This window comes from Notolepis coatsorum, assembly GCF_963971535.1.
Source record: "Notolepis coatsorum genome assembly, chromosome: 1".
In the NCBI taxonomy this organism is placed as follows: domain Eukaryota; kingdom Metazoa; phylum Chordata; class Actinopteri; order Aulopiformes; family Paralepididae; genus Notolepis; species Notolepis coatsorum.
The window spans coordinates 75,606,519-75,625,616 of NC_140165.1; the positions used below are offsets into that span (position 1 = coordinate 75,606,519).

A 19,098-nucleotide genomic window follows, 5' to 3' on the forward strand; every position below is an offset into this window, starting at 1 on the left:
CACTGTTTACTATTTCATACAGTACTTGGTTTCAATAAATGAACCCAGTACATTTTACTGGGTTCAAACTGACACAAAATGTTGATTTATTCATTATGATCCGTTTGAAAATTTGAAATATAGGCCTCCCTCTTATACAGGCCTCCTCCTAATACAAGCCTGGTACCCGCTACAGTTGAAACAAATACAAGCCGGGGTTACTATTAGAGGAATTACGGTATGTGGGTTGCAGTGATCTCCTGGTTGTTCCCCACCTAGGTTATCTAACTATTGGCCTGGCCTGATTCTAAGTTCAGTGGCCTGACTGCATTAAAAAAAAAAATTGTGTGGAAATCCTTTATTTATTTATTTTTAATCATCTGGCGACCCCCCCCCCCTCCCCCCACGGCGGCTCGCTACCCCCACTTTGGGAACCCCTGTTATAGACTGTAGACATCATGACCTGTCATGTAGACTGTAAATATCATGACCTGCCTCGTAACTACAGAAACTCCTCAACATTTTATTTTCTGTCATTGTTAAGTAAATTAATGAATGGCTGCTTGTATCAATCTGTAATCGGCATCTTTCTGTTGCTCCTCCTCTTCTCTCTTCTGTTGCTCCTCTTCTCTTCTCTCCTCTTTTCTCTTCTCTCTCCTCTCTTCTCTCCTCTCTCCTTCTCTCCTCTCTTCTCCTCCTTCCCAATAGACGGGTGGCGGGAAGGACTTCATCCTTGAGGAGGAGCTTGAGTTCCAGGGGCTGGAGGACGAGGAGGAAGAGGACGGGGAGATGTTTGCTGACATGGAGAGGAACCACATAGGAGGTGCAGACAAAGGTGAGACCAGAGCTCAACGTTTTCTCTGTCTTCAGTCCCTAAACCTTGGTCATATCTTGACCGTGGGTAGCATGTGGCACATGGGTTTCCTCCCGTTACTGTTTCCATCATCATCTTCTTTGTTCCGAAGGTTGCCTATCACACTCCAACCCATTCTGTCCCCACTTCTTCTCTCCATCTCCGTGACTCCGCCTCTCACTCCGCTCCAATCACAGACGTCGTCTACCCAGCCTCCTCTTGGTCTTCCACTTCCTCTCTCTCCATCCACTTTCCCCATCACCACCTTCTTGAACATCTCCCCGCTGGATAAAAGGGGCGTCATCATTTTAACATTTAATGACGAGGCGTCCGTTTTCCAGTAGCCTGAGCTAACTTCACGTTTCCACACCGTTTACAACTCACAGATGAAATCAGGATTTATTTTCATATCCCGGACTCGAGCCCCCAATGTATACCTTTTCCTGTATTAATCTGAACCGTAGTAGTGTACATGGGAGTACACTCTAGGGCCGAAGTGCCGGTCATGTAACGTGCTTGTTATAACTAGCCGGACTTCGGGGTAATTCCCTCTGTAAAGTGGTGACAGTAAACCAGGAAACCGTTCTCAAGGACTGGGTGTTTATTTCCATTTGCAGCTCTCTATTCTTCATGTTAGTGACTAACGTTACACGCAGATTGGATGCTGCCTCTCTGCCGCGGTCCCGACGTTAGCTACTGTATAGGCTAGCTATCTGTAGCATTGGTGTGGTCCCGATGTTAGCTACTGTATAGGCTAGCTATCTGTAGCATTGGTGTGGTCCCGATGTTAGCTACTGTATAGGCTAGCTATCTGTAGCATTGGTGTGGTCCCGACGTTAGCTACTGTATAGGCTAGCTATCTGTAGCATTGGTGTGGTCCCGACGTTAGCTACTGTATAGGCTAGCTATCTGTAGCATTGGTGTGGTCCCGACGTTAGCTACTGTATAGGCTAGCTATCTGTAGCATTGGTGTGGTCCCGACGTTAGCTACTGTATAGGCTAGCTATCTGTAGCATTGGTGTGGACCCGACGTTAGCTACTGTATAGGCTAGCTATCTGTAGCATTGGTGTGGTCCCGACGTTAGCTACTGTATAGGCTAGCTATCTGTAGCATTGGTGTGGTCCCGACGTTAGCTACTGTATAGGCTAGCTATCTGTAGCACTGGTGTGGTCCCGACGTTAGCTACTGTATAGGCTAGCTATCTGTAGCATTGGTGTGGTCCCGACGTTAGCTACTGTATAGGCTAGCTATCTGTAGCACTGGTGTGGTCCCGACGTTACCTACTGTATAGGCTAGCTATCTGTAGCATTGGTGTGGTCCCGACGTTAGCTACTGTATAAGCTAGCTATCAGTAGCATTGGTGTGGTCCCGACGTTAGCTACTGTATAGGCTAGCTATCTATTGTAGATGGCTGGCCTGTGGCTAGCGTCGGGACCACACCAACGTTATAGATAATCTGTGGCGTTGGTGTGGTCCCGACGTTAGCTATAGGCTAGCCCTCTATAACGTTGGTGTGGTCCCGAGTGTGGCGGAGAGAGGCAGCACTTAGTTTCCCCCAATGATGAACAATGATGATACAAGTTGTGATATTTTGCTACACTGCAACCGCGGTCTTTGAAAACCGGATTCCATGGTGAAGTTTTGCGCGCATCCCGGTTAGAGCAGAGCCAGCTACACCAGTGTTTACAGCAGAGCTGTCCCAAGTAGCGTTATATGAAAATGATTCTAACAAACTTTTGTTCGAAACGTATCGTCTGTGTTGAAGAGTGTTGTGATCGACTGATGATGTCTGTTGTCGCATTCCTGACCTGACGCTCAGAGTAAACCTGTAGCTGCGGCTACCAACTAACTCATGTGTGTTGTCAAGTTATTGTTATAAGGGACCCAGTCCCAACTATAACAGTCTGCATCCCCTTAACAATTGTTTGTATTGAGCCGTATTGTACCCATCTGCACTGTGTTAAATGACGTTTACATCCATTAATTCTACTACTAGCCCTAACGTTACTACATTATTACGTTAAGCATGTAAGCTAACAAAATCTGCAATCTTTTTGTGAGACTAAACTCCGCTCTTGGTGGTAAATTGTGTCGATGTTGGTTGTTTCATCAACAAATGAGGCAGAACACACAGTGAATGTACCCTTTTTTGTTTATTGCACGTTGTTCTAGCTGCAAACTGTAGATTTGTTTGGCTGTGAGTAGGGCTGCAACGATTAGTCGACATAATCGACGACGTTGATCATAAAAACTCGTCGACGCAGAATTTTTGCGTCGATGCGTCGTATCATATTTTTTTCTTTTTTTTCTTCTTTTTTTTCACTACCTATCTTTGTGAAAGTGGCTTCTTAGCTCTGGTCCAGCTGAAGACAAATCAGAGGAACAGATTGGACATTGAGCATGACCTCGGAGTTGCTTTGTCTACCATCACCCCAGACTTTGAGACTCTTGTCAGGAGCAAACAACATCCCCAGTTATCCCATTAGTTCCCTGGGATGTTAAGCTAAGAAGTCTGCTAAGAAGGATATATTATTTATTATTATTATTTTATTTCATTGTGTTTTTAGCCCTAGTTGCACTTTTGTTGCAACCCCAGTTATCCCATTAGTTCCCCCAAACTTACTGTCGGTCTGTTATGTTAAGCTAAGAAGTCTGCTAAGAACCCGAAAAAGGAGCCGCGCCCACAGGAAGCAGAGATGGAGGGTGTGACAGAAATAATCGTTAGATTAGTTGACTAATCGAAAAAATAATCGACAGATTAGTCGACTACCAAAATAATCGTTAGTTGCAGCCCTAGCTGTGAGCAAGGAGGGATGTTATTGTCCAGGCTTCAGGTCAGTTTCCGGTATTAACCCTAAACCCTTCTGGTTGGTTGAAATGGCCTTCATGTTTGAACTACATCGCCACCTACTGCTTTGGCATTGTACTACATGTTAGGGCTGTCTTAAATACTTCGAAGTAGGGCTGGGCGATATGACCAAAAACGTTATCGCGATAAAATTATAAAATTATTTTCATATAATTCGATATCGATAATTATCGTCGATATAATGTATGTCAAGTTTAATTAACTTATTATGCTGCTGCGAATGTCTCGAGTCGAGTTGATGTCGTCATCAGTCCGCGCACGTTAGAAGTTAGCCGACAAGCGGAATATCTCATGGCAATGTAATAAATATGACACTAAAATACTCTCTTCCGCCACAATATATTGAAACGACGTCCACTGTATACCCCACACTACTATGAACGTGGCCTCAGAATTCACAGCGCACACATACTCTGCACGTAAATATATAAAACGTCGCCGTGCAAGCTAGTTAGCCTAGCCAGCCTGTTGTCTTATTATGCTGCTGCGAATGTCTCGAGTCGAGTTGATGTCGTCATCAGTCCGCGCACGTTAGAAGTTAGCCGACAAGCGGAATATCTCATGGCAATGTAATAAATATGACACTAAAATACTCTCTTCCGCCACAATATATTGAAACGACGTCCACTGTATACCCCACACTACTATGAACGTGGCCTCAGAATTCACAGCGCACACATACTCTGCACGTAAATATATAAAACGTCGCCGTGCAAGCTAGTTAGCCTAGCAAGCCTTGTTGTTGAGTGAGTCCTACCTCTCTACCCAGAGGTGCAGCGCTGGGTCTCTTTCCTGGTCTCCTTCGCTCTCGGCCATCTCCTTCACCGATTGGTTGTTAGTGCGTGCTCATATCCAAGCTTGGAAAATCGATATATCGAAACTTTGCGACCACGTTTCATGTTTATTTCGAGGAAATAATTTATCGCGATAGTTATCGTTATCGTTTTATCGCCCAGCCCTACTTCGAACAGCCCTACTTCGAAGCTTCGAAGCTTCGTTCGATGGCACAAGCTTCGAACATTAAAAAAAAAAATCGAAGTTTAAAAAAAGAAAAAAAAAATTCACGTGTGTGTGTGTGTGTGTGTGCATGGGGCCATTGGGTGGGGCCGGGGGACAAATACACTGGAGGAAAGTAACCCAGCTCAGCACTGCCCAAATTATATCATCACTATTGCCTGTTTGAAGGATATCATCCTCAAACACATATACACCACCTACACGCCTATTCTCAGTCCTTGCCCCACAATGGTGGAATGAACTACCCACCCCAGTTAGGACAGCCAAATCCCATCCAATCTTTCGCCGTCGACTAAAGACGCACTTCTTCAACCATTATCTGAAAAAAAAAAAAAAAAAAAAAAATCTAACCCTAACTAACCTTACTGTCATGCACTTGTCCTAATAAACTAACCTACACTGTAACACGCAACACGTTGATGAATATTGTTACTCAGCTGATAGAGTTGTATCCTTCCTGATGACCTGTCGTACAGAACTTGTAAGTCGCTTTGGATAAAAGCGTCAGCTAAATGACTAAATGAAAATGTGAATGTAAATGCCTTGTAGAATTCCACACATAAGAAAGAAAGATACTGGGATGAATAAACAAAATAGGAAATAAAATGTAGAAATGCATGCAATACATAAATAAATATGAATCTCCATATATGAAATAGAACATTTAGATAAGGTGCTACTGAGATGTTTTGGTGAGTTTTGTTTTTTTGTGGAAGTAGCCCTTCTTAAAAATGCATGAACATTCACTGATAATTGGTCTGTAGTGGAGTCTACAAGGTCTACATTGCCGGACCATGTAGAATCCGGACCTTGTAGACCATAGGTGTCAAACTCACGGCCCGCGGGCCAAATCCGGCCCGCCACGTCATTTGATGTGGCCCCCCAAGAGCTCAGGTTAATACATATATATATATTTTTTTTACATTAATATTGGGTTAAAAAATAGCAGTGTTAAAATAATTGTGGGTTAATGCGTTAATAAAGCTTTAACTTTGACAGCCTTAGTTATTACACATTCTTACACATACATGTATGTTGAACATCTGAGGTAACAAAGGAAAAAAGCCAAAAGCACTTACTCCTCAGACATTCTTTGACAATTTTACAGCCCAAAATACAAAAAAGATCCAGGCGGAATAGGTAACAAAGGGTTGAAGAAATATTGTCTGAACTGTCAGATGCAAACTGGCTGTGTGACATAACCGAGCATCTCGCTCAATTGAATAAGAAGCTGTAGGGACGCAAACAAGTCCCACCCAAAACTTGACCAATATAGTTGTGAACTGAGACAAGTCAACCCTTATTTTGTTATTTTTGAGTACAGTTACAGTTGTGTGTTCATGCAGACACATAATAGCAATTTCATTACGAATTGAAAATGGGGGACCCTGATGTAAACAAGTCGAAAGTCTTTCTCTGGTCTGCATCCCCTTAACAATTGTGTGTATTGAGCTGTACTGTACTGTACCCATTCTGCAATCTGTTAATTAAAGTTAATTAAACTATCTTCCATTAGTTGGATGTATGGCCTCTGCAAGGTTGTGTGCAGCCATTTGTTTTTGTAACATCTGCTACATCTGTCCCACGTGTTCTTTGCAGCTCACAGTTGTTAGTTCTGCCCCTCTTGACTGTGACAAAAAGGTTTTGAACAAACTTAATGTCATAGCTTGTATTTGATGATATTCTTCTTTGTTATTTACTTGAATGGTTTGATCATTGATTGGTGGAGTAATATGGGGTTCTGATAAACTAAAATTATTTGTTAAAATAACATAAGCTTAGAGCCATATGAAATCCGTTTTATTTTTTTCCAAATTCCATTTTATTTTCTTCCAAATTCAGTTTTTTCCGTTTTAATATTTCAGAATTCTGTATTTTGCTTTGTACGCTCATTTTACCATCAGAAATAGTGTCTAATAAGTGGGAATGAATAAATGTCCACAATTTAATAAGATATAACAGTCCATTTAATAGGGCTGTCTTAAATACTTCGAAGCTTCGAAGCTTCGTTCGATGGGCATGGGATTCGAATATGAAAATAAAATTTGATTATTTAAAAAAAATAATAATAATTATATATATTTTTGCAAAATCAACTCTGCATCTCTTTGTTAACTACAACAAGCAATGCTGTTTGTTATTTAAGATGAGGTCGGACTCGGCACTGACAGATTTGTGTTCATTATGCTGCTTTTATAAAGCCTCAAATGACGGCTTACAATATTTCATGAAAGCAAAGTGTTTTGTTTGTCTAAGATTTGAAAAGGTTTAAACTTTACAGCACTGACAAAGTTGAACAAAGTGCTGTACAAGTCCCACAACATAAAAAAAAAAGTAAATTTTTTTTTTTTTATATATATATAGTTGATTCCATTTTTATTGCTCAATTCCGCGATTCCGTCCGCGATTCCGTGATCGCGGATTCCATATGGCTCTACATAAGCTAACATATATTTTTACATTTATGCAAATGAATATGCAATATGTATAACTTGAATAAGCTGATGTGGCCCTCTGTGAAAATGAGTTTGACACCCCTGTTGTAGACTGACATAATTCTGTGCATAATTTAGTCTACACAGGCCATATTTCAAATAATCAAAATCTTACTTCATTCATCTTAAACATTCTTGATTTGGGGGATTGGTAGTTCCCATGAAATCTGAAGTTGTTCAAACGACAACAGCGATCCACCTTGAATTAAATCACACTGTGTTGGCTGCGTCACAGTCACGAAAGGGGCTACTTAATTCATTAATCCAATCCACTTTATTTATAGAGCACATTTAAAAACACCAACGTTTACCAAAGTGCTGTACAAGTCCCACAACATAAGATAAGAAAAAAAATTAATTAAACAATTTTTTTAATTCGAAGCTTCGAATTAAAATCGAAGCTCGGCCCCGAAGCTTCGATTGCCAAAAAAAATTCCAAGTCAGCCCTACTACATGTATATGACGTCACTCGGTGCAGAGTTTAAACCAGAGTCGTGTGGACAGAGTTTTATTTTTTTGAATAATAAAAAAAAAAAAAAAAAAATGTCAAAAATAGGAAGTAGTTGTGCCAGTGTAGCCTAGTTCCCAACAGTCACGAAATACACTCCAAATACAACTCCAAAATGTTCCTGTAAACATGTTGTGACCGGTGTATTTACTAGGGCTGTCCCCGACTAAGGATTTGTATAGTCGACTTGTAGTCGCCGAAATTAACCGATAGTCGACTATTAGTAGACTATGGGGGAAAAAAATATGAGGAAAAAAAATAAGTATAATAAAAAAATAAAATAAATGTATCATTCCATTTGGCCTGTGGGGGTGCTTAATGTCTGAAGGAGTCGACGGAAGGCTTCTTGTTCTCTGCGAAAGCATGCAATTGGTCCACTGATGGATACATCTTGGTATTTGTTTAGTGCAGGGCTCCAGACTAACTTTTTACATTGGTTGCACCAGTGCGCCTAACTTTTTCATTTAGGTGCACCAGCACATAATTTAGGTGCACCCAAACATTTTCACCGCCCTCTTGCCGCTGCAATAATACATTTTAAGCGTTACCGTTACCTTTTTTGTCAGTTCCCATACACATTAGTAATTTCTTAATATCTTATGTAAATTATTGTAAACAGAAATAAAAGGTACAGATAAATGTTTTTTCTTTATTTAAATCACAAACAAGAAATTGTCATATGACACAGCAGGTCTTAAAGTTCAGACAAATGGCTTTCAAACTAATTGTCTCACAAAATTCCACTGGAGCTTAACAATTTAAATAAGATTGCAATAACCTCAATTGTTTAGAAGAAGGGAAAGAACGTGCTGTGCTTGACTTGGCAGCATAGACTCCTATGAAAAAATAACATTGTATTACAGTTAGAAAAGTCTAATCCTTCACCTTTTTATGTCTATTTTAACACATTCAGCTCAGCTCCAGTAGCCTAAATCCAGGTTGTATGTCTATTACTCATTATTATTATTATTATTACTCAACATTAAAACTGACAATTATATTGAAAAAATAAAACGTAATAATAACATATTCCATAGTTAGGGCCCTATATGCTTATTGAATCTATTTGAATAGCCTAATAACTATTTAAATGTGTTGCTTGTCTTATTTCTGCTTAAACTGGAGTTATTATATAATAACATTGCTGTACCTTTTGCATGTGCGTGCTCCACCTCGATGTGGCCAATTAGGATATTGATCGGTCTCCCGTTGCGCAATATGTGGCTGTAGACGAGCTTGCACGCCTTTGCAGAGACGTCTGTATCTCCGTCGATCATGAAGCTCATGTAGATGTTCTCCGCGATCTGAAGGGACGTCTTCTTTTTTAATGTGTCTGCAATCACTCCTATGAAGTGTCGTTGCTGTACGTCGGGTTGACGTTTAAGCAGTTTTTTTTTCATTAGGGTGATCTGCGATTTTAATTTAGTAAACGCCAGCTCTTCCTTTGCGATATTATAAGCAGTGTTGAATTTGATTTTCATTTCTTCCTCCTCGCTTTTTCTATTTGCCGCCGTCTAGCGCTGAAATGCTTCGTGGAGAGGCACTGCTGATGTGCTGGCAATGTGTTTTTTGGAGACACTATGCTTTTTTAATGTTTCTATTCTGAATGTTGATGATCTGACAGCAAACGCAGTACTGCCAGGCCAGCCATATTAGGACCACACTCCTTGCAATACATGCAAACCATACTGTTTGTCGCTTTATCGTAGCGGAGCCAGGGAAATTGAACCAGCCATTCCTTCCGAAAGGTATATATTTTGGTTTCAGGTTTCACAGTGGCGCAGTGGCGTCATTCAGTGAATAACGATCAGAGCCAATCAGAGGCAGATCAGGGCTGGTCTTTGCATAATGCACGTTAGAACCAATCAAAGGCAGAGATAAAAAAATAATAATAATAATTGGGAACGCACATGGGCCAGGAAAAAGACGCTACACACACATACACACACACACACATACACACACACAGCTACAGAATGACCCCCTTCACACACACACACACCCCCCCCCCACCCACCTACCTGCTGGGAGGTGCACCAGTGCGACAAGGGAAAACATCCAGTCGCACTGCGCTTATATTTGGTCTCAAAATGCGACCAAAACGGGCGCACCCTGGAATCCTGTAGTGTGTTCCTTAGATGGGTGAAATCCTCTTTCTGTGCCTGTTTTCTTAGGCAGTTAGCCTCTGGTATGCGTGCCATTAGCGTTAGCCACACTTCTAGGCCTCTTTGCTTTTGGAAAGAATGATAAAAAAAGAAAATAATTATAATCATAATTATTTTTTATTTGAATTTTTGCATTTGACTAAGAGGTTGGCAGTCGACTACGGCTCCTTTCGATCGATTAGTCGATTATTCGACTAATGGGGGTCAGCCCTAGTATTTACCATGTGGAGAAATAAAAAGATTTGACATTTTCGTTTTCTAAGCAGATATACTCGGATATATACTTTTTTTGCTGAACCACTGCTGCCTGGGCGCAGTGATTTCATCACTTCAAAAGCCCAGTTTGTATCCGTTCATTGACGGAACTTTGACTAATCAATGTAGCGGCAGCCTTATTTAGCGCATCGAGCGGACATACTGTTGCTGGTCTGGACTGGTCCTCTGAGCTCCTCTACAGTCTAACATACTGCTGCTGGTCTGGACTGGTCCTCTGAGCTCCTCTCCAGTCAAACATACTGCTGCTGGTCTGGACTGGTCCTCTGAGCTCCTCTCCAGTCAAACATACTGTTGCTGGTCTGGACTGGTCCTCTGAGCTCCTCTACAGTCTAACATACTGCTGCTGGTCTGGACTGGTCCTCTGAGCTCCTCTCCAGTCAAACATACTGCTGCTGCTGGTCTGGACTGGTCCTCTGAGCTCCTCCCCAGTCAAACATGCTGCTGCTGGTCTGGACTGGTCCTCTGAGCTCCTCTCCAGTCAAACATACTGCTGCTGGTCTGGACTGGTCCTCTGAGCTCCTCTCCAGTCAAACATACTGCTGCTGGTCTGGACTGGTCCTCTGAGCTCCTCTCCAGTCAAACATACTGCTGCTGGTCTGGACTGGTCCTCTGAGCTCCTCTCCAGTCTAACATACTGCTGCTGGTCTGGACTGGTCCTCTGAGCTCCTCTCCAGTCAAACATACTGCTGCTGGTCTGGACTGGTCCTCTGAGCTCCTCTCCAGTCAAACATACTGCTGGTGGTCTGGACTGGTCCTCTGAGCTCCTCTCCAGTCAAACATACTGCTGCTGGTCTGGACTGGTCCTCTGAGCTCTTCTCTCTCTATTCTCTGTGTCCTAGTTGATCTCTACTGAATCTTCTCTCTATTCTGTGTCCTAGTTGATCTCTACTGAATCCTCTCACTCTCACGTGTTCTAGTTGATCTCTACTGACTCTCCTCTCTCTCCTCTCCTCCTCAGAGAATAAAGAAAGCAACTCCAGTATGGCTGACGGGGAGATGAAGTCGGCCTCCCCCTCCTCCGCCTCCTCTCCCCCGGCCCTCTCGGCCCCTCCAGCCATGGTGCTCCAGGCTAACGCCACTGGGATGTCCCTGGACAACCCCCACCTGACCAACAGCCACCCTGCCAAGGCCAGTAGCGTGCCAAGTGAAGGTACTCTCTCACGGTCCTGGTGGTGCAGTATAGCGTGCCAAGTGAAGGTACTCTCTCACGGTCCTGGTGGTGCAGTATAGCGTGCCAAGTGAAGGTACTCTCTCATGGTCCTGGTGGTGCAGTATAGCGTGCCAAGTGAAGGTACTCTCTCATGGTCCTGGTGCAGTATAGTGTGCCAAGTGAAGGTACTCTCTCACGGTCCTGGTGGTGCAGTATAGCGTGCCAAGTGAAGGTACTCTCTTATGGTCCTGGTGCAGTATAGCGTGCCAAGTGAAGGTACTCTCTCACGGTCCTGGTGGTGCAGTATAGCGTGCCAAGTGAAGGTACTCTCTCATGGTCCTGGTGCAGTATAGCGTGCCAAGTGAAGGTACTCTCTCACGGTCCTGGTGGTGCAGTATAGCGTGCCAAGTGAAGGTACTCTCTCATGGTCCTGGTGGTGCAGTATAGCGTGCCAAGTGAAGGTACTCTCTCATGGTCCTGGTGCAGTATAGCGTGCCAAGTGAAGGTACTCTCTCATGGTCCTGGTGCAGTATAGTGTGCCAAGTGAAGGTACTCTCTCATGGTCCTGGTGGTGCAGTATAGCGTGCCAAGTGAAGGTACTCTCTCATGGTCCTGGTGCAGTATAGCGTGCCATGTGAAGGTACTCTCTCATGGTCCTGGTGCAGTATAGCGTGCCAAGTGAAGGTACTCTCTCATGGTCCTGGTGCAGTATAGCGTGCCAAGTGAAGGTACTCTCTCATGGTCCTGGTGCAGTATAGCGTGCCAAGTGAAGGTACTCTCTCATGGTCCTGGTGCAGTATAGCGTGCCAAGTGAAGGTACTCTCTCATGGTCCTGGTGCAGTATAGTGTGCCAAGTGAAGGTACTCTCTCACGGTCCTGGTGGTGCAGTATAGCGTGCCAAGTGAAGGTACTCTCTCATGGTCCTGGTGCAGTATAGCGTGCCAAGTGAAGGTACTCTCTCACGGTCCTGGTGGTGCAGTATAGCGTGCCAAGTGAAGGTACTCTCATGGTCCTGGTGCAGTATAGCGTGCCAAGTGAAGGTACTCTCTCACGGTCCTGGTGGTGCAGTATAGCGTGCCAAGTGAAGGTACTCTCTCACGGTCCTGGTGGTGCAGTATAGCGTGCCAAGTGAAGGTACTCTCTCACGGTCCTGGTGGTGCAGTATAGCGTGCCAAGTGAAGGTACTCTCTCACGGTCCTGGTGGTGCAGTATAGCGTGCCAAGTGAAGGTACTCTCTCATGGTCCTGGTGGTGCAGTATAGCGTGCCAAGTGAAGGTACTCTCTCATGGTCCTGGTGCAGTATAGCGTGCCAAGTGAAGGTACTCTCTCATGGTCCTGGTGGTGCAGTATAGCGTGCCAAGTGAAGGTACTCTCTCATGGTCCTGGTGCAGTATAGTGTGCCAGGTGAAGGTACTCTCTCATGGTCCTGGTGGTGCAGTATAGCGTGCCAAGTGAAGGTACTCTCTCATGGTCCTGGTGCAGTATAGCGTGCCAAGTGAAGGTACTCTCTCATGGTCCTGGTGCAGTATAGCGTGCCAAGTGAAGGTACTCTCTCATGGTCCTGGTGCAGTATAGCGTGCCAAGTGAAGGTACTCTCTCATGGTCCTGGTGCAGTATAGCGTGCCAAGTGAAGGTACTCTCTCATGGTCCTGGTGCAGTATAGCGTGCCAAGTGAAGGTACTCTCTCATGGTCCTGGTGGTGCAGTATAGCGTGCCAAGTGAAGGTACTCTCTCATGGTCCTGGTGCAGTATAGCGTGCCAAGTGAAGGTACTCTCTCACGGTCCTGGTGCAGTATAGCGTGCCAAGTGAAGGTACTCTCTCATGGTCCTGGTGGTGCAGTATAGCGTGCCAAGTGAAGGTACTCTCTCACGGTCCTGGTGGTGCAGTATAGCGTGCCAAGTGAAGGTACTCTCTCATGGTCCTGGTGGTGCAGTATAGCGTGCCAAGTGAAGGTACTCTCTCATGGTCCTGGTGCAGTATAGTGTGCCAAGTGAAGGTACTCTCTCATGGTCCTGGTGGTGCAGTATAGCGTGCCAAGTGAAGGTACTCTCTCATGGTCCTGGTGCAGTATAGCGTGCCAAGTGAAGGTACTCTCTCACGGTCCTGGTGGTGCAGTATAGCGTGCCAAGTGAAGGTACTCTCTCATGGTCCTGGTGCAGTATAGTGTGCCAAGTGAAGGTACTCTCTCACGGTCCTGGTGGTGCAGTATAGCGTGCCAAGTGAAGGTACTCTCTCATGGTCCTGGTGCAGTATAGCGTGCCAAGTGAAGGTACTCTCTCACGGTCCTGGTGGTGCAGTATAGCGTGCCAAGTGAAGGTACTCTCTCATGGTCCTGGTGCAGTATAGCGTGCCAAGTGAAGGTACTCTCTCATGGTCCTGGTGCAGTATAGCGTGCCAAGTGAAGGTACTCTCTCATGGTCCTGGTGCAGTATAGCGTGCCAAGTGAAGGTACTCTCTCATGGTCCTGGTGCAGTATAGCGTGCCAAGTGAAGGTACTCTCTCATGGTCCTGGTGCAGTATAGCGTGCCAAGTGAAGGTACTCTCTCATGGTCCTGGTGGTGCAGTATAGCGTGCCAAGTGAAGGTACTCTCTCATGGTCCTGGTGCAGTATAGCGTGCCAAGTGAAGGTACTCTCTCACGGTCCTGGTGCAGTATAGTGTGCCAAGTGAAGGTACTCTCTCATGGTCCTGGTGGTGCAGTATAGCGTGCCAAGTGAAGGTACTCTCTCACGGTCCTGGTGGTGCAGTATAGCGTGCCAAGTGAAGGTACTCTCTCATGGTCCTGGTGGTGCAGTATAGCGTGCCAAGTGAAGGTACTCTCTCACGGTCCTGGTGGTGCAGTATAGCGTGCCAAGTGAAGGTACTCTCTCACGGTCCTGGTGGTGCAGTATAGCGTGCCAAGTGAAGGTACTCTCTCATGGTCCTGGTGGTGCAGTATAGCGTGCCAAGTGAAGGTACTCTCTCATGGTCCTGGTGGTGCAGTATAGCGTGCCAAGTTAAGGTACTCTCTCACGGTCCTGGTGCAGTATAGCGTGCCAAGTGAAGGTACTCTCTCATGGTCCTGGTGCAGTATAGCGTGCCAAGTGAAGGTACTCTCTCATGGTCCTGGTGCAGTATAGCGTGCCAAGTGAAGGTACTCTCTCACGGTCCTGGTGGTGCAGTATAGCGTGCCAAGTGAAGGTACTCTCTCACGGTCCTGGTGGTGCAGTATAGCGTGCCAAGTGAAGGTACTCTCATGGTCCTGGTGCAGTATAGCGTGCCAAGTGAAGGTACTCTCTCATGGTCCTGGTGGTGCAGTATAGCGTGCCAAGTGAAGGTACTCTCTCATGGTCCTGGTGCAGTATAGCGTGCCAAGTGAAGGTACTCTCTCACGGTCCTGGTGGTGCAGTATAGCGTGCCAAGTGAAGGTACTCTCTCATGGTCCTGGTGGTGCAGTATAGCGTGCCAAGTGAAGGTACTCTCTCATGGTCCTGGTGCAGTATAGCGTGCCAAGTGAAGGTACTCTCTCATGGTCCTGGTGCAGTATAGCGTGCCAAGTGAAGGTACTCTCTCATGGTCCTGGTGCAGTATAGCGTGCCAAGTGAAGGTACTCTCTCACGGTCCTGGTGGTGCAGTATAGCGTGCCAAGTGAAGGTACTCTCTCATGGTCCTGGTGGTGCAGTATAGCGTGCCAAGTGAAGGTACTCTCTCATGGTCCTGGTGCAGTATAGCGTGCCAAGTGAAGGTACTCTCTCACGGTCCTGGTGGTGCAGTATAGCGTGCCAAGTGAAGGTACTCTCTCATGGTCCTGGTGCAGTATAGCGTGCCAAGTGAAGGTACTCTCTCACGGTCCTGGTGGTGCAGTATAGCGTGCCAAGTGAAGGTACTCTCTCATGGTCCTGGTGCAGTATAGCGTGCCAAGTGAAGGTACTCTCTCACGGTCCTGGTGGTGCAGTATAGCGTGCCAAGTGAAGGTACTCTCTCATGGTCCTGGTGCAGTATAGCGTGCCAAGTGAAGGTACTCTCTCACGGTCCTGGTGCAGTATAGCGTGCCAAGTGAAGGTACTCTCTCACGGTCCTGGTGGTGCAGTATAGCGTGCCAAGTGAAGGTACTCTCTCATGGTCCTGGTGCAGTATAGCGTGCCAAGTGAAGGTACTCTCTCACGGTCCTGGTGGTGCAGTATAGCGTGCCAAGTGAAGGTACTCTCTCATGGTCCTGGTGCAGTATAGTGTGCCAAGTGAAGGTACTCTCTCACGGTCCTGGTGGTGCAGTATAGCGTGCCAAGTGAAGGTACTCTCTCATGGTCCTGGTGCAGTATAGCGTGCCAAGTGAAGGTACTCTCTCACGGTCCTGGTGGTGCAGTATAGCGTGCCAAGTGAAGGTACTCTCTCATGGTCCTGGTGGTGCAGTATAGCGTGCCAAGTGAAGGTACTCTCTCATGGTCCTGGTGCAGTATAGCGTGCCAAGTGAAGGTACTCTCTCATGGTCCTGGTGGTGCAGTATAGCGTGCCAAGTGAAGGTACTCTCTCATGGTCCTGGTGCAGTATAGCGTGCCAAGTGAAGGTACTCTCTCATGGTCCTGGTGGTGCAGTATAGCGTGCCAAGTGAAGGTACTCTCTCATGGTCCTGGTGCAGTATAGTGTGCCAAGTGAAGGTACTCTCTCATGGTCCTGGTGGTGCAGTATAGCGTGCCAAGTGAAGGTACTCTCTCATGGTCCTGGTGGTGCAGTATAGCGTGCCAAGTGAAGGTACTCTCTCATGGTCCTGGTGGTGCAGTATAGCGTGCCAAGTGAAGGTACTCTCTCATGGTCCTGGTGGTGCAGTATAGCGTGCCAAGTGAAGGTACTCTCTCATGGTCCTGGTGCAGTATAGCGTGCCAAGTGAAGGTACTCTCTCACGGTCCTGGTGCAGTATAGCGTGCCAAGTGAAGGTACTCTCTCACGGTCCTGGTGGTGCAGTATAGCGTGCCAAGTGAAGGTACTCTCTCACGGTCCTGGTGGTGCAGTATAGCGTGCCAAGTGAAGGTACTCTCTCACGGTCCTGGTGGTGCAGTATAGCGTGCCAAGTGAAGGTACTCTCTCATGGTCCTGGTGCAGTATAGCGTGCCAAGTGAAGGTACTCTCTCATGGTCCTGGTGCAGTATAGCGTGCCAAGTGAAGGTACTCTCTCATGGTCCTGGTGCAGTATAGCGTGCCAAGTGAAGGTACTCTCTCATGGTCCTGGTGGTGCAGTATAGCGTGCCAAGTGAAGGTACTCTCTCATGGTCCTGGTGGTGCAGTATAGCGTGCCAAGTGAAGGTACTCTCTCATGGTCCTGGTGCAGTATAGCGTGCCAAGTGAAGGTACTCTCTCATGGTCCTGGTGGTGCAGTATAGCGTGCCAAGTGAAGGTACTCTCTCACGGTCCTGGTGCAGTATAGCGTGCCAAGTGAAGGTACTCTCTCACGGTCCTGGTGGTGCAGTATAGCGTGCCAAGTGAAGGTACTCTCTCACGGTCCTGGTGCAGTATAGCGTGCCAAGTGAAGGTACTCTCTCACGGTCCTGGTGGTGCAGTATAGCGTGCCAAGTGAAGGTACTCTCTCATGGTCCTGGTGGTGCAGTATAGCGTGCCAAGTGAAGGTACTCTCTCATGGTCCTGGTGGTGCAGTATAGCGTGCCAAGTTAAGGTACTCTCTCACGGTCCTGGTGCAGTATAGCGTGCCAAGTGAAGGTACTCTCTCATGGTCCTGGTGCAGTATAGCGTGCCAAGTGAAGGTACTCTCTCACGGTCCTGGTGCAGTATAGCGTGCCAAGTGAAGGTACTCTCTCATGGTCCTGGTGCAGTATAGCGTGCCAAGTGAAGGTACTCTCTCATGGTCCTGGTGGTGCAGTATAGCGTGCCAAGTGAAGGTACTCTCTCATGGTCCTGGTGCAGTATAGCGTGCCAAGTGAAGGTACTCTCTCACGGTCCTGGTGCAGTATAGCGTGCCAAGTGAAGGTACTCTCTCATGGTCCTGGTGGTGCAGTATAGCGTGCCAAGTGAAGGTACTCTCTCACGGTCCTGGTGGTGCAGTATAGCGTGCCAAGTGAAGGTACTCTCTCATGGTCCTGGTGGTGCAGTATAGCGTGCCAAGTGAAGGTACTCTCTCATGGTCCTGGTGCAGTATAGTGTGCCAAGTGAAGGTACTCTCTCATGGTCCTGGTGGTGCAGTATAGCGTGCCAAGTGAAGGTACTCTCTCATGGTCCTGGTGCAGTATAGCGTGCCAAGTGAAGGTACTCTCTCACGGTCCTGGTGGTGCAGTATAGCGTGCCAAGTGAAGGTACTCTCTCATGGTCCTGGTGCAGTATAGTGTGCCAAGTGAAGGTACTCTCTCACGGTCCTGGTGGTGCAGTATAGCGTGCCAAGTGAAGGTACTCTCTCATGGTCCTGGTGCAGTATAGCGTGCCAAGTGAAGGTACTCTCTCACGGTCCTGGTGGTGCAGTATAGCGTGCCAAGTGAAGGTACTCTCTCATGGTCCTGGTGCAGTATAGCGTGCCAAGTGAAGGTACTCTCTCATGGTCCTGGTGCAGTATAGCGTGCCAAGTGAAGGTACTCTCTCATGGTCCTGGTGCAGTATAGCGTGCCAAGTGAAGGTACTCTCTCATGGTCCTGGTGCAGTATAGCGTGCCAAGTGAAGGTACTCTCTCATGGTCCTGGTGCAGTATAGCGTGCCAAGTGAAGGTACTCTCTCATGGTCCTGGTGGTGCAGTATAGCGTGCCAAGTGAAGGTACTCTCTCACGGTCCTGGTGCAGTATAGCGTGCCAAGTGAAGGTACTCTCTCATGGTCCTGGTGGTGCAGTATAGCGTGCCAAGTGAAGGTACTCTCTCATGGTCCTGGTGCAGTATAGCGTGCCAAGTGAAGGTACTCTCTCATGGTCCTGGTGGTGCAGTATAGCGTGCCAAGTGAAGGTACTCTCTCATGGTCCTGGTGCAGTATAGCGTGCCAAGTGAAGGTACTCTCTCATGGTCCTGGTGGTGCAGTATAGCGTGCCAAGTGAAGGTACTCTCTCATGGTCCTGGTGCAGTATAGTGTGCCAAGTGAAGGTACTCTCTCATGGTCCTGGTGGTGCAGTATAGCGTGCCAAGTGAAGGTACTCTCTCATGGTCCTGGTGGTGCAGTATAGCGTGCCAAGTGAAGGTACTCTCTCATGGTCCTGGTGGTGCAGTATAGCGTGCCAAGTGAAGGTACTCTCTCATGGTCCTGGTGGTGCAGTATAGCGTGCCAAGTGAAGGTACTCTCTCATGGTCCTGGTGCAGTATAGCGTGCCAAGTGAAGGTACTCTCTCACGGTCCTGGTGCAGTATAGCGTGCCAAGTGAAGGTACTCTCTCACGGTCCTGGTGGTGCAGTATAGCGTGCCAAGTGAAGGTACTCTCTCACGGTCCTGGTGGTGCAGTATAGCGTGCCAAGTGAAGGTACTCTCTCACGGTCCTGGTGGTGCAGTATAGCGTGCCAAGTGAAGGTACTCTCTCATGGTCCTGGTGCAGTATAGCGTGCCAAGTGAAGGTACTCTCTCATGGTCCTGGTGCAGTATAGCGTGCCAAGTGAAGGTACTCTCTCATGGTCCTGGTGCAGTATAGCGTGCCAAGTGAAGGTACTCTCTCATGGTCCTGGTGGTGCAGTATAGCGTGCCAAGTGAAGGTACTCTCTCATGGTCCTGGTGGTGCAGTATAGCGTGCCAAGTGAAGGTACTCTCTCATGGTCCTGGTGCAGTATAGCGTGCCAAGTGAAGGTACTCTCTCATGGTCCTGGTGGTGCAGTATAGCGTGCCAAGTGAAGGTACTCT

General features: G+C 46.7%; 1 protein-coding gene across 1 annotated transcript in view; it reads left to right on the top strand.

Moving 5' to 3' along the window:
• Positions 1 to 19,098, top strand: part of gigyf1a (GRB10 interacting GYF protein 1a) — a gene marked incomplete at its 3' end in the record, with an annotated part of 138,025 nt that overhangs the window by 82,070 nt on the left and 36,857 nt on the right. Inside the window, exons 10-11 of the mRNA XM_084326253.1 lie at positions 688 to 814; positions 11,122 to 11,313. Of these exons, the coding sequence (XP_084182379.1) occupies positions 688 to 814; positions 11,122 to 11,313 (319 nt within the window). The remainder of the gene's footprint in view (positions 1 to 687; positions 815 to 11,121; positions 11,314 to 19,098) is intronic.